Source organism: Jaculus jaculus, chromosome 10, assembly GCF_020740685.1.
Source record: "Jaculus jaculus isolate mJacJac1 chromosome 10, mJacJac1.mat.Y.cur, whole genome shotgun sequence".
Lineage (NCBI taxonomy): Eukaryota > Metazoa > Chordata > Mammalia > Rodentia > Dipodidae > Jaculus > Jaculus jaculus.
The window spans coordinates 94,346,816-94,362,428 of record NC_059111.1 but is presented as its reverse complement, the minus strand read 5'-3'; the positions used below and the strand labels follow the sequence as shown (position 1 = coordinate 94,362,428).

At 43.8% G+C, this 15,613-nt stretch overlaps 1 protein-coding gene across 4 annotated transcripts in view; it reads left to right on the top strand.

Annotated features, from left to right (window-relative positions):
• Chchd3 (coiled-coil-helix-coiled-coil-helix domain containing 3) overlaps window positions 1–15,613 on the top strand; it is a 290,084-nt gene that overhangs the window by 9,060 nt on the left and 265,411 nt on the right. For all 4 annotated transcript variants that reach the window (XM_045161122.1, XM_045161120.1, XM_045161121.1 and 1 more), the window contains exon 2: window positions 5,709–5,796. In XM_045161122.1, the coding sequence (XP_045017057.1) occupies window positions 5,709–5,796 (88 nt within the window). The remainder of the gene's footprint in view (window positions 1–5,708; window positions 5,797–15,613) is intronic.

Sequence of the window (15,613 nt, the reverse complement as noted above, 5' to 3'; positions counted from 1 at the left end):
TTCAGGAGATTGGAGTCAGTTTTATAAGGTTCTTTTGTAAGCTGTGAGTTTCAGCATTCCTAGTAGCTACTCAGAAAATATAAAGTTGGGCTTGGTGCCACAAACCTGTCATCCCAGCACAGGAGCAGTGGAGGCAGGAAGATTAGGAGTTCAGGGTCGTCCTTAGATATTACATAGTGAGTCTGAGGCGAGCCTGGGACTCAGGAGACCCAGAATGAACTGCACCACCACCCACAGCAAAGAGCGGTATGTAAGTAGGACTGCTGAGGGCAGCGGTGTGGCAGAGAGCCTGCTTCGCTCACCTCCCCTGTTTGAGGCCCTAGGTTCAATGCCTAGGGCCTCAAAACAAAACAAAACCAAGCAACAAGAAAGGATGTAACTGGCTCTGGTGTCTGTGGATACAAACTCCCTTGGTACTCTCCTTTCTTACTCCCATTAGTCATGAAACATTGTTGTGGAGTCACGGGTCTTTTCCTTAAAGACTGCAAGTCTTGAGCCGAGCCGTCCTCATTCCCTTTCCTGCCTCACCTACGCTCTGGTTTGGGCCCTGAGGTGGGAGTACTTGTTCGGCTGTGTATGTAGACTGTTTGCTCATGGATGTGTCCCAAGGGCCTAGAAAACAGTACCTGCTGTAAGAACATTTGTTGAATGAATGATGCACTAGTACATAGGAGTTCAGTCTTGTGGACAGGCAGCAGGGGACACCTGAGGACGAGCACTTGCTCTGTCAGTGCGTGCTCTATCAAAAGGGTTGTGTGAGGTGCACTGGCCACAAGGAAGGTTCGCTTTGGCTGGGCAGGCAAGGTTGGAATGGAATGTAGAACTTTGGCCAGTGAAAGCCTTTGGGTGTATGAATTGAGAAGCAATGAAGACAAAGAAATGGCTACAAACTATAGCCTTGCATTATTGTGAAACAATGAAGACAGAGCAAGGAAGACAAAGAAATGGCTACAAACAGCCGTGCATTGTTGTAGATCAGGTGAAATATTAGGGAGAAACTGGAAATTGAGGGTGAGAGCTAGGCTATCACCAAATTATGACATCTTAAATGCCCTAAAAACAAATTTAGATGGTGCATCAGCAGCAGGTAGCTATTGAAGGATTTGCATCAGGGAGTCACTGTAATCAGACTTGCATTTGGGTAGGATTGCTGGTGATACCATGCGGTAGAGCAGAAGAAATGCGATGAAATGAGAGATGAGGGTCTAATTAAATTTTGAAGAGTTGAAGAAATCATAGCTAAGAGCATGAAGGAGAAGAGTTAGTTGAGGATAAGTCCTATGGCCTGATTTAGGCATCTGGGTGGAGGTGGTGTCATTAACTAGGTAAGGAATGTAGGAGAAAGAAATGTATGCCAACATGAGCTTAGTCCCCCACCCCCCTGAAGTAGGGTTTCACTCCAGAACAGGCTGACCTGGAATTCACTCTGTAGTCTCAGGGTGGCCTTGAACTCGCCCCTGCCTCTCTGCTGGGATTAAAGGCGTGCACCACCACACCCGGCAGAGGTCAGTTTTGAAACATGAGTTCTCATGCCACTGGGTATGAGAGGCTTCTCGTGTGTCTAGAGGGATGCAGCCAGTAAGCAGCCCAGTGTATGCATAGGCCTGGCCTTCAGGATACTAGTAGGTCGACTGAGTTATCAGCAGCACTTAAAAATCAAGGGATTGGCTGGGTGTGGGGTTCATGCCCAACATCCCAGCACTTGGAAGGCTGAGGCTGGAAAAATCAAGGGATTGGCTGACAGTACTAGGAGCTCATAGGAAAAGAAAAGAATGAGGTCCTTCAGCGTTAAGGGCAGGAAGTCGAGGGGAGCCGGAAAAAGGAAGACCTAGCCAGAGTCCTCCGAAATGAGAGTAAGGGGAGGTCAGCAAAAGCAGAGGCTGGGGTGCTGCTGCACTAGGAGACCTCTGTGAGCTCCAGGTCAGCCTGGGACGACCTCAAAAACCAAGCCACAAAAATAACAAAGCAAACATAATCCAACAAAACAGATTTCCAGAAGAGAGCAGTGACCCAAGATGTTAGGTGCTAAAGGGAAGTCATCTAGATAAGATGGCTTTTCAAATGTACAATATATTCATTTGTGTAAATACTAATGCAAAACCTTACTCATTTGGATACTTGTGTTTTACTAGAATTCTTTCTTAGTAAAAGCCAGAGAGTGGTGAATGGTGGAGGCAATTAGAAGGTCCTTCATATGGGAGAGGGATCACCTGGTTACTTGACCTGGAAGCCCCGGTGCTCTTGATGACCTCTATTTAGTCCATTAGTATGATACTGAAGAAGTGTATTTGGCCATGACCTTGACTCATACCAATTCCTGAGTTGAATCTCAGTCCCCTTACTGATGAACTGCCTGATGCAGGCAAGATACACAGGCTTGTTAATGCTAATTGTGTAGAGTCCTAAAGTACTTATGACTTACTTAAATAATCCCTGGGAGCTATTTTGAATCCTAAATACCTTTGTTTTTGTGACATTATGTAGCTTGGGCTGGTCTTAAGCTTTCCTCTTATGCTCCTCCATAGTGGTGGGAATTACGGATGTGTTCACTTGTGCTGAATATGCTCTCCTGTATTACTGTATTACTGTAATAGTGCCCCCCCCATAGCTTATTTGTAGAGGAATTTACGCCATGAAACATACTTCTTTTAAGTGCACAATTTTAATAGTTTTTAAATAAATTTACTGTGTTTTCATGTAACCACCACTATAATCCAGTTGTAGGACATTTTCACAACTCTAGTAAGATCACTTGCACCATTTCACAGTTAACCCTTACTCCCACCTCAGTCCTAGGTAACGACGTACTGATGTCTGGACATTTCATGTAAGTAGTCATGCAGCCAGGTTTGGTGGCCCATACCTACATCCTAGCACTCAAGAGACCCAGGCAGGAGGTTTGAGGCTTTGGGCTACCCCAAAGTAGTGATACCCCATCTCAAAATACCAAAAAAAGTTTCTTTGTGGGTGTTTAATCTTCTTTTGGGTAATGGTTTTTTTGGTTCATCCAGAATTTTATTCTTCATTATTGCTGAGCTGTTCTACAGATACACAATGCTTTGTTTATCTATTCACCAGTAAATAGCCAATCATGAATAATGCGTCTGTGAACACTTCTGTGTTGGTCTTTGTGGGGACGTAATGTTTAACAGGTTTCTAAGTGCTCCTTTCCCCTACTTTAGGGGTCCTTCTTCTGTCTTATCTCGCTGCAGTCTGTTGTCTGCACGGTAGACACAGCAATCCATCTTGAAATGTAAATCTGGTCTTGTTGTTTGCTAACCCTCTAAAAAATCCTTCAGCAGTGCCTGTTGCCCCTGGAACCGGCTTAGCCCGGGTTTGCTAGGGGATTTTACAGTCTGAACTGTCCCTTTACTCTGCACCTTCTAGTTTACTGTTACCTCTGTTGTGTTCTGCTTCATTCATGTCTTGTCATTCAGTTGTTGTTATTATTACTATTGTTTTTGTTTGCTTTTTTTTCTGAGGTAGAATCTCACTCTGGAGAGGGGGAAGGGTTAGGGTGACTGGATCACTGAAGGTAAAAAGGGCAGGAAATGTTTTCTTACCTCTTGCCTAGTTCCAAAGAACTGTTTTTCCACAAACATTCAGGACTCCTCCTGGGAGGGAGGGCTTTCATAGGATTTAAACATTGTGCTTGGTCAAGTTTAGCCCCTGGAACTCTGCCAGAGCTAATCTCTTCTGAGGCAGCCCCTAGTCCTAACCAACCAGTTCGCCCCTCTGGTTCTCCTGGGCCACCACCTAAGGTTATCAATACCTTTGCAAGGGGAGGGCAGGCTTTCGCTCTCTGATCATTTACAGCTGTGGGTGAGTTTTTCCCAGAAAAACTGGTCACATGGACACCTGAGCTACACGTGGCCCACATGGGCTTTAAGTAGGGAGAACATTTTAAGTGGGCTCCACATAGTGTTCTCCCCACTTTGTTTCCCCTTACCTCTTAGCCTTCCCCTTTCTTCACTCCTTTGTAAAATCTGAATAAAATGTGGTATTTTAAAAATCATTCTCGGGCTGGAGAGATGGCTTAGCAGTTAAGGCATTTGTCTGCAAAGCCAAAGGACCCAGGTTTGATTCCCCAGGACCCACATCAGCCAGATGCACAAGGGGCACATGCATCTAGAGTTCGTTTGCAGTGGCTGGAGGCCCTGTTCTGTCTCTGTCTGTCTCTCTTCTCTGTCTCTCCTCTCTTCTCTCTCTGCTTGCAAATAAATATTTTTTTAAAAAAATCATTCTCTTGCCTGGCATGGTGGTGCACACCTTTAGTCCTAGCACTAGGGAGGCAGAGATAGGAGGATCCCATGAGTTCGAGGCCACTCTAAGATTACATAGTGAATTCCAGGTCAGCCTGGGCTAGCGTGAGACCCTATCTTGAAAAACAACTGAACAATTAAAAAATCATTCTCTTGAATCTGGAATTGCAAGTTCTTTGGTTAGTTTGAAGATAGGAACTCAGGGCTTGGGTTTCTAGGAAGCACCCTAGAACCCCAGTTTCCCATTGCACCTTTATCCCAGGCTGACCTGGAACTCTGTGGTCCCAGGCTGCCCTGGAATTCATATTGATCCTCTGACCTCTGCCTCTTGAGTGCATGCTGGGATTGTATTAACAATCTTACTGAGTTTTAGGATGTGGTGATAGGACATCAAAATCTTGGCTTTCTCTGTAGTAAAAAGGACAGAGTAAACCACTGTACTTCACATAGTAAGCCTTGTCAAGAGAGAAGGGTGCGGCCCGTGACTCAGATCTCCTGGCTGGAGTGTTGATCTTGGCTTTCTCTGTAGTAAAAAGGACAGAGTAAACCACTGTACCTCACATGGTAAGCCTTGTCAAGAGAGAAGGGTGCGGCCCGTGACTCAGATCTCCTGGCTGGAGTGTTGCTGACCTGTTGCCTACTGTCTACTTGATATCTCCATTTGGATGTCAAAAGGGGCCAGTCCTGTTTCTCATCTACATTTAACATGGTTCCTTTATCCTGTTGACATCTTTTCCTAAGCTCTGTTTATTCTTCCCCTGGAAGTCTTCCCTTTTCTTTTCTCTAGGTCCTCCCCTCAGTCTGGCTTCGTAGCAGGCTGCCTGATTGGGTCTCAGGTGGTACCCTTCCTGTCACACCTCAGCTTGTCTGTTTATGCTACTTCACTCCAAGCAACTTGATGATTTTGAATCCTTAGAGGCTCTCCTAGTTCCGGGTACAAAGAGAGTACTGAATAGAATCAGTTAGAGTGATCAGGTTTGGTTAGCCTTGAACAGGAGGGAGGAAAGAAGGGAGGGAAGGAGTAAAAGGACCCTGTGTTTCTTTGGAGCCAAGTGCCTTAGCCGCTGGGCCATCTCTCCAGCCCTCCCCTGGTTTCTTGGGATTGGCAGGCAGGAAGGCACTTAGGCCTGTTACTTTGTGGGATTTGGGGAGAAAAGTTGAAGGAGTCTTAGGTTTATATCTCTGACATTACAATTTGGGGCACAGGCTGGAACAAGGAGCGTTACTTACAGTGAGTATTTATTACTAGAAGGGATGAAGGACTGTTGCTGTGGGATACACCTTTAAAACTCTTCTTACTTGCTTGTTTTTCAGCTGTATGAGTTTCTGTTTTATGGAGTCCATTTGCTGTACATATTGATGAGATGATTGGATACCTGGATGTCATTGCACCAGCTTTCTTTAGTGTTCTTTTGTCATTGATTTCATTTTATTGTTCTTTGGCAGCTTTCAGAAAATGTGATTGATCGAATGAAGGAATCCTCTCCATCAGGTTTGAAGTCTCAGCGGCATTCCAGTATCTATGGTGCTTCAGGTATTACAGACTTTTAATTTTAGAGCTTTCAGTTAAAAGAATGTAAGTGGGAAATGTTCACTCCGTAGTTAAGTTCAACTGGCCATCCTCTTTTGTTACTTGGTTGTTCAACCTTTTATAGTGCTACAAATCAATATCAGAGTTTCTTTATAAACACTTGGTTTCACTTTCAAACAATTGTTAGGAAATTTTTTTCTTTTCTTTGGTTTTTCAAGGTAGGGTCTCACTCTAGCCCAGGCTGACCTGGAATTCACTATGGAGTCTCAGGGTGGCCTCGAACTCATGGTGATCCTCCTACCTCTGCCTCCTGAGTGCTGGGATTTAAGGTGTGCGCCACCACGCCTGACTTATGGGAAAATTTTTTTCTTATCCAACTTCTGAATCCTCCAGTAGGCATTGGAAGGTTGCCACCCTTCCTCCCACCACTCTTCCCTGCCTTCCATCATTCCTCACTCCCACCATCCCTTCCTCCCACCTTCCCTCCCTTCTTTTGCTTAAACCCTCTTGAGTGTTGGGATTTTAGGACTTGCACTGCCACAGCTGTGTCTCCTATGAGAGGAATTCTTCTGTGAGACATGTCTTGAAGTTCGGAGTGCTCTCAGCTTGCCGTGTGGCTGAGCTCGCCTTGCTCCTCGTCCTGTTGTCTCCGCCTCTCAGCTGCTGGGGTTACAGGGGTGTGACATCACATCTGGCTGCTACATGATCCTTTTTCTGATAAATTTCTTTCTTCCTCATTAACCAAAGATTTAGTTCATTACAGACTGTTGTAGTTATTGATGAAAATACTATATTAAATGAAATTCACAGGGGCTGCTAGATGGCTTAGTAGAGACAGTGCTGGCCACTCAAGCCAGAGTACCTGAGTTCAATCCCTAGATCCCATGTAAGACCCTGGAAGCTGTGGTGGACTTTTGTAATCCTACATGACTGCATGTTGGGAGGTGGAGAAGGGAGAATTTGCTGGAAGCTCATGGTGAGCACAGCACAGAAGCACAGAGTGAGAATCCTGAGAAAGACCCTATCTTAAATGAGGTAGACAGACAGGACTGGCCCAGAGGTTGTCCTCTGACCACCACATGCCTGCATGTGTGCATGCCTGTGCTTACTTACATAAGCACATGTGTGTGCACAAGCACACACACACACACCCCCACACACATCCCAGAAGAATTAAAAATAATCCTATAGTAATTAGTAAGCTGCATTTATCTGTAGGTCCTGTTGGATGGAAAAGAGATAAAGAGACTCAATATTGTTTCCCTTCCCTTTCTGCTTTCCAGCTTTACCCAAGTGTCCATCCAGCACATACTTGGTGGGCACCTGCAATATGACCTTCGTGTATTTTTGTGTTGTAGGGATAGAACTCAGGAAGTATTTGCTAGGCATGTACTCCACCACCAAACCACATCCCTGGCCCTTTCCAGCTCTGCTCTTTTTTTTTTTTGAAGGTAGGATTTCATTCTGGCCCAGGCTTACCTGGAATTCACTATGGAGTCTCAGAGTGGCCTTGAACTCTCGTTGATCCTCCTACCTGTGCCTCCCGAGTCCTGGTATTAAAGGTGTGCGCCACCACGCCCGGCAGCTCCAGCTCAGTTCCTGATACTCCCCAAATGATCAAATGATTGGGGGTCATGCTGTTTATTGTAAAATGACAAGAAAGTATTGAGAATGATTATGCTTGAACTGGGAATTTTCTGTACTCATTTGAAATGGATGAATTTAGACACAGGCTGTAAAATGCAGGAAGATGAGGTCCTGTTCACTTGCCGGTCACTGAGGGAAGCTGTGACTCCTTACTGATCACTATGCTGTGAGTAGAAATTGAGCTTTGGATAGGTGCAGAGCTGGGATCACCAAGATTAATAAGAAATTGTTTCTGACCTTTTTTTTTTTTTAATGTTTTTTGTTCATTTTTATTTATTTGAGAGTGACAGAGAGGGAGAGAAAGAGGCAGATAGAGAGAGAATGGGTGCGCCAGGGCTTCCAGCCACTGCAAACGAACTCCAGACACGTGTACTCCTTTGTGCATCTGGCTAACGTGGGTCCTGGGGAATCGAGCCTTGAACCGGGGTCCTTAGGCTTCACAGGCAAGCGCTTAACTGCTAAGCTATCTCTCCAGCCCTGTTTCTGACCTTTTGAAGCTTCTTGTTGAGTAAGTTGAGAAAGCTTCATGTTAGTTAACATAAAGAGTAACACACATCCAGACTTCACATATCTCATTAGTCCTACTTATTCTTCCCCAACTCACTGCTACTTTTCATCCTTCCCAGAAAAGGGCACCAGCAGTTGAACCCCAAACTAGAGATTCATCCTGTTTCCTTTTCCCATACTCCTTATAAGAGGTGACTGGCTAATCTTGTCAACTCCATCTCTAAAAGGTATTTCAGTGTGTCCCCTTGGGTTCATCTCTACTTTTGCAGTTACCACGCAAATAACCATTGTGGTGGTTTGAGTGAAAAATGGCCCCCAGAGCCTCATGTGTTTGGGATTAAGTCTCATATTTAACCCCAGCTGGTGCAGTCTTTGCGAGGTGGAGCCTTGCTGGGGCTGGGCTTGGGATTTGTCAGTGCAGCCCTTCTGGGTGTTCGTAGCTAGGTCACTCTCTCCTCCCTCCCCTCTCTCCTCCCTCCCTGCCGCTGTGGAGATGTGACGTCCAGCTGTCTGCCCTTGCCATGCTTTCCCTGCCGTGCTGAAGCTTCCCCTTGGAACCGTAAGCAGAAATGAGCTCCTTCCTTCCATAAGCTGCTTCTGGTCTTCCTAGCAACGAGAGGCTAAGTGCTACACCCATCATGTCTTATTGTATCTGCTGCAGAAACCTCCTAACTGGCCTCTGTCTGCACTGTTCTGCAAAATCTTCGCAGGTTTTTGGAAAAGAGAAAAATCAGTTCATGTTATGTCTGTGACCGGCTCTTGTCTGCTTTTCCAACGTCTTTTCATCACTTTCACCTCCTGCTGCCTTCTTCCACGTGCTCATTTACCTGACTCTGCCCTTGCCTATTCATGGCTGAAGTCTCAGCCACTCCTCTACGGAACATTAAGTCAGGGTAAAGCCTATTACATGTTTTAAGAGGACCTATTTTTGATAATTCATGAGTCGAATTCTATGAATTTAGGAGACATTTGTTAAATGTCTACTTTCCAAATAAGTTTTTTGAGGTAATTTGACAGGACACGAAATAGAAAAATGATCTGCTCTTTCAAAAAGAGTTTTGGTAGATACTACTGAATACTTGGATGGTAGAAAATTAAAATACATTATGCATATGTATGAAAATTGTAAATAAAAAAATTAAAAATATACATGTAGAAGTTACATATGTCAGGTGCTTTAATTTAATGATAAATTTTGATATATGAATAGTTTTGAAATTGGAATTTGTTCTAAAATTTACTTTGTTCTAGGTATACTTTTTTTTGTTTTGTTTTGTTTTTGAGGTAGTGTCTCACTCTCGCTCCAGGTGACCTGGAATTCACTATGTAGTCTCAGGGTGGCCTCAAACTCACGGCGATCCTCCCACCTCTGCCTCCCGAGTGCTGGGATTAAAGGCGTGCGCCACCACGCCCGGCCTTAGGTATACTTTTTTGTGGAAAGGTGAGATGATGATAATGAAATCATGTTGAAATAATAATAAGTAATGTTTATGATATGATCTGTATTTTATGAAGTCCTTTGTGTATTTCTTACTTGATGGTATTCTCTTACTCCTGTGAGAAAGGGGTATGTAGAAGGCTGAGAACCGGCAGGGATTATTATTTTGTCCAAAGTCAGAGCTGGTGAACATAATTCCTCGTGACTCCAGCATGGGCGCTGAGCACTCTCTTGGTTATAGCTTGCATGACCACTTGCTTTGTTTGTAGAAGAGAGGTGACAGGAACTAGTTGGAAGGACAGAGCTGCCCTACAGTGATGTTCTGCTGGAGCTTGGGAAAGAACTTTTTGTCAGAAAGCTTGCTGGTCCTAGCTTTCCCTGTACTGACTGTGATTCAGTAAAAAGACGAAGGACAGAAAGTGTTTTCCTTTTGGAGATGGTTTATTAAACTGACACTTGGGAGCGTGGGGTCGGCTGACGTGAGTGTGCGTGGCACGTGCGGTCTGCAGAGTAGGGCACCAGTGGCATGATAAGCTCTGGTTTTGTTGAGGAATTCGCTCCTTCTCATTCCAGGTTTGGCATGACTAATGAACTCTGGTGTGCTCCGGTGTGGCCAGGGCCCTGGAAGCTTCTTCAATACCACCTTCACGTTTGATCATCAGGCTAGACTTGTTCTCTCTGGAGGGTAGCCACTAGTCATATGTGACCATTAAATGCTAATGTAAAAGTGAGATACAATGAAATACAATAACAATGTCAGTTTCTCAGATGCACTGGGCACATTTCATGCTCACCAACCGCCACTTCACTGGGCAGTGTGGGGGAAGCCATTCCTAACAGTGCAGAAAGCTTTGGTGAGCCTCTGTGGTGGTGAGCACACTGTGGCTTATCATGGCGAGCTGCATCTGATGACAGGTGAAGACAGGCTGGGAGGCAGGTGGCTCTGAATGTTGGTGTGTTTGTGAATTCTATGCTCTGCCCCTTCCACACCCCACTGGCCCGGGACTATGAGGGACACTCCGCTGAGGTGTGTCTGCTGAGTCTTTGACACAGCTTTCTGGCCTGTGCATCAAGACTATCTTGGGGTATTGTCTCCTTAGATTCCAAGTATTCGGATCACGTTTCTAGCATCACGTGACATGCAAGTACTTTCTTCCTATCTGCACTGATGTGAAAAAGACTCAGTAAGGCTACTTGAGTATGTGTATGATTTCCCTCACCCACTGTAACATGAGCCAAGGAAAGAACTAAGATTGACATACCGTTCTGAAGTGATCTTGCCTTTGGGTTATGAACATAGTTAGACTCTGATGGTATAAAACTAACAAACATTTGTTTTTCTTAGAATTCAAAAAATGTTGAGTAAGTAGAAAGCCTCAAAAGTCCTGTTCTCTTCTGAGTTTGTCTCATTTAGGGTTTTTAGTTAGTACTCAGTAATAGATTTCTTATGATTTATAATTTAGGTGTGATATGAAATCATTTTTCAAACCTACAAAATGTATTGATAAAAATGTCACCAGCTTTTTCAGTGTCAAGTAAATTATATATTAAATGTGAGTTGAATTTTTAATATTTATTAAAATACTTTCTTTCTCCCAGAACTCTTATTCATACCAGCCCTAGGCTATTCATATGTGTGAATATAGGGCAGTGTAATTTGATGGGCTGAGAAAGTTAGGATTTCTGAATGTATGAACTAAGTTTGTCTCTCTCATATACATATATACATAAACTCACACGCACACATACATATATATATGTATATGAGATATAATTTATACTCTAAAAAGCTAAGTTTCTCTGAAGACTTTACTGAATTTTATTTTTTTCCTAAACCTTGAAGCAGATCAATGACTCGTGGCGATGAGTATGTGCATGAAAAGCTGCTTGAGCAAAATAATATACTGTGTGGCACGCAGCAGATTGTGATGCCACTTTAATAAATGAATGTACTCTAAAGAACTTAACTCTGTCCTTGCTGCCTCTCATGATTTGTTGCATGCTCTTAACTATACTGGCTTGCTTTTACATGGGCTATTTTTTTTCTTAACTTGACAAAGGGAATGTCACTATACATACTTGTATATTTTTTTTAAAAATTAACATCTTGTATCTTTTGATTTAAAATCAAAGTTGAGTATTGACTTTTTCCTTTTTGCCCTGATCTTTTTGTTTTCCTGGCCTGTGGTGAGGTCACACTGTTCATGTTTGACCCTCTCTTCTGCAGAAGAGGCCTTCCTAGATCAGTATGAGAAAATCAGACAGGAAATGGTGTTAGGAGGCTATTTGTTGGTTTCCTAAGCCACTGACAACCAGTTGAATATGACAAAGATGGAAAAAAGAGACAGATGAACTCGCTTTCATTATTATCCTCATTGTGCAAGTTTCTCTGTACATTTCTTGTCATTGTGAAAAATAAGAAAGATTTGCCAATTTGTAGAAGTGTGTCACTGAGATCACAAAGTATTTGGCAGCCATAACAAATTGCAGGAAACCAATCTGAGCAGGAAATATCACAGCCCAAGCTGAAGAGCCAATTTAGGGAAAAAAATCCATCTATATGTTGTATGTATTTTCCTCCCAGAATCTGGCCCTCCTAGCTATTTTTAAACAACTCTTTAAGGCTCATTTAGGCATAGCACTGTAGGGAGGGTTCAAGTAAACAAGCTCTGCTTATTGCTTTCACTGGAGTTTTAACATTGGAAGGGAGGTACAGTGTCTAGCTTCTTTCTCAACTTGTCATATGTGAAACTTTGTTGAGGCCAGTGTCTCAGCTTTTGTACTTAGGTGTTACTGTAGTGGGTAATTTGCTTGGAAGTATCAGGGTATTAAATCTGAACCACTGCTCATTATTTTCTCTTCATACAATGCTGTCTATAAGAAGTCCAGGCTTAGGGCCTGAGAGATGGCTTGGTGGTTAAGGTGCTTGCCTCCATAGCCAAAGGATCCAGGTAGGATTTCTGCAGGACCCACGTAACCCAGATGCCCAAGGTGGCGCATGCATCTGGAGTTCATTTGCTATGGCAGGAGGCCCTGTTGTGCTCATTGTCTCTCTCCCTCTTTCTCTCTCAAATAAATCAATAGTATTACAGAAAAGTCCAGATTTAAAAAGAGACTAAAGAACTTATATGGTCAGTTTCATTGCCAACAAGTATTCACCTGGCAGTGGTCTTTGACTTGAAGAAACTATTAGTTGGGTCAAATCATAGTTAACATGGTAGTTTAGTGAGCAGGTACGAGTTTTGTATATTCCACTTGCTTTGCCAATAGTTTGGAGTAAGTAAATAAATTTCTAAGTGAGATATATAAAGAAGTCTGGAAGGTGACTAGGAATTCAGAGAAGGAGGGTCCGAAGATTGGCTTTCCTTTAGAGGAAATGGACTGGAGGCAATGGAGAAGGGGCCTCCCTTGTCTTGGTGTGGAAGATATTCCCAGTAGTTGGTACGTAGACCAGGTTAATGTGATGAGGCTCCCTGGGTGTAAGGAGGGTGCTGGTTGAGGGTTAAGGAGCTTGATTTTATCTGCTGGGGCCTAGGCAGCTGCTGAGAAGTCAATCTAATTTTAGGGTGCAGGGTTAGGGAATTGCGTTAGTTGCTTCTTCAAGTACATCCAGATGTTAATGACATTTTTATGGTTAAAAATAAAGTGCTGATTTTTCATTGATATTTTTATATTCACCAAACAAAAGTCTGAATGGTAAGAATATGTATATCCTACACTGCACTCAATAGAGCCATTTTATTTTCAATAAAAAAGTGAACCACCAAGTCGGGCGTGGTGGCGCACGCCTTTAATCCCAGCACTCGGGTGGCAGAGGTAGGAGGATTGTCGTGAGTTTGAGGCCACCCTGAGACTCCATATGAATTCCAGGTCAGCCTGGGCTAGAGTGTGACCCTACCTCAAAAAAAAAAAAAAAACAACAAAAACCCACTATACAAGCATTTTTGTTTGTCCTTAACTGGCCCTACAAAGAACAAAAGATCAAATGGTTGTTCTTCAGTGCGTGAGCAGTGAGGCAGTGTAAATAACAGATGAGTTTTGAGCAGGTGAAGTGAGATGACACAGGAGAGTTCTGGGAAGGATGATGTAAAGGGTGTATTGAAACTAGATAGGGAAGGAGAGCCATTGTGTGGCCTAAGAAGTGGCAAAGGGTGAAGCTTGGTGACAAAGGTTCTATGGCCAAGGCTCAGTCCTTCATCCCCCTCCCCCGCACTTCCCTATGGGCCATCTGATGTCATGACTCTTGTCATTGAATTGGCTTTTGAGAAACCAGCAGAAATTTAAACTCCAGGCTGGAGAGATGGCTCAGTGGTTAAGGCATTTGTCTGCAAAGCAAAAGTACTCAGATTCAGTCTTCCAGTATCCATGTAAAGCCAGATGTGTGGCACATGCGTCTGGAGTTTATTTGCAGTGGCTAGAGGCCCATTCTATCTGCCTCCTCTCTCTCTCTCAAATAAGTAAAATGATTAAAGAAAATTAAACTACTTCAGGACCCAAAGGGGGACATAACAAATCTTTTTATGCAGCAACCAGTCACTGACTAGTGAGTTTATATTTTAAGGCATTTTTGGGAGGTGAAAGAGGAGTCATACAAAGAAACGAGGTGCATGATGGAGGAATTGCGGAGCCAAGGTGCAGTAGTTTCTGAAACGCTCGAGTCACATTTTGTACTAGTTTCTGCACTTAGAAAATTCTGTCTAGTGATTTCCTAGGTAGTAGGTCAACCCCTAGCTCCGCTGCATTTTGTGAAAATTTCCGTGGCCCCTGCTCGGTGACTACCTTTGTACAGCTGACTGCACTTGCAGGATAGGTCTGAAGTCCAGCGGGTCAGAACCTCCCTGCCCGTGCTGACTGATTCAAAGCGGAAGAGATGCATGCTGGGAGTAGAACTGTGGCCATGCCAAGAGCCACAGTTCTCAGGAGCGGGAAGTTAAGTCCTTGTACTTTCAAGGACTACAGGAAAAAAGAAGCTATTTTAAGGAAGCTCTTCCCTATTTTTACTACAGTAGGTTTTGGGCACTAATTTTGAAGTGAATTGTAAGATAGTGGGCAAGACAACCAAGTAAATCAGGGATATCATTAACGATACAACAGTTGTGAAGTGGAAATTTTGTAATCTGGTGTCAAGAGTGATAAAATACATGATACTGGTTGTTTAAACTGCTCTGATAGAATATGAAGCACAGTCTAGAGAATACTGCTTTTGACTTAAATTTTATTTGCCAGTTGTAAAATAAACGCTTAATTAGCAATATTTTTGCCTTTCTTGGCATTGACAGATTTTAAAGAGGCATCATCAGGATGGCCCAGATCTCTTAAGATAAATTGCCCGAGGGAGTTTCAAATGTACATTTTTCTGTTGCCAGCGGAGGTATTCACAATCAATCCATCGACTTTCCAGCTGTCAGCCAAATGGTAGGTTATTGTTGTTGATGATGATGATTTTCCTTGTAATAACATTGTAAAAAGTAAGGCCTGACACAGCATTTTATTTCTTCCCTTTACCCTTTCTTGGCTCGCTGGCTTCCTCAGTTCCCTCGGCAGTGCTCTACATGAGGCCAAGTCCCTGCTCCCTGGGAACAGTCAGTGTTTTAAGTTCACTTTTAAACCTCTTCTGGCCCCAGGGCTCTTCGACCCTTGGTTGACAGCTGTCACGGTACTGGAGGTTCCTGCAGAGTCATGGGAGCCTGTGGATCGCTACAGTAGGAGTCCTCAAATCTTTCCACAGAGTGGCCCTGGTATGCTCCCGACAGCTACATGCTCTGCTTCCCCTGAATGAATGGCTAATTGATACATGGGATCTAATTAGCCAGGAGCAAATGACTGGAGCTTAAAATGACTTCAGGTAACACTGTGGTTACTGTACAGACAGGAGGTGAAGGACTATCTCACAGATTGTGTGGCGGGGCCGTCAGTACACAGCTGCTTACAGCCAGGCTGTGACTGGGCGTGGGGGCAGCGCTTCCTTCCTCGGTTGGGTTTGTGAGCAGTGGTGCGCTGCTCCTCACGCTGATGCCCTTGCTCCTCACGTATTGAATTGTTGCTGTAGCCCCCCCCCCCTCGCCCCGTCGTGGGGACAGCCGCAGGCCTTGTCCTGTAATTAATTAATTATTGTTGCTATCATAGGGATGTCCATGCCTTGCTTTGTATTTATGAGTAGCGGTAGAGTCCTCTTCTACATTTTCCATTTTCTGATTTCAGGTTTTAGATTCTTCCATCCTGGTGTCA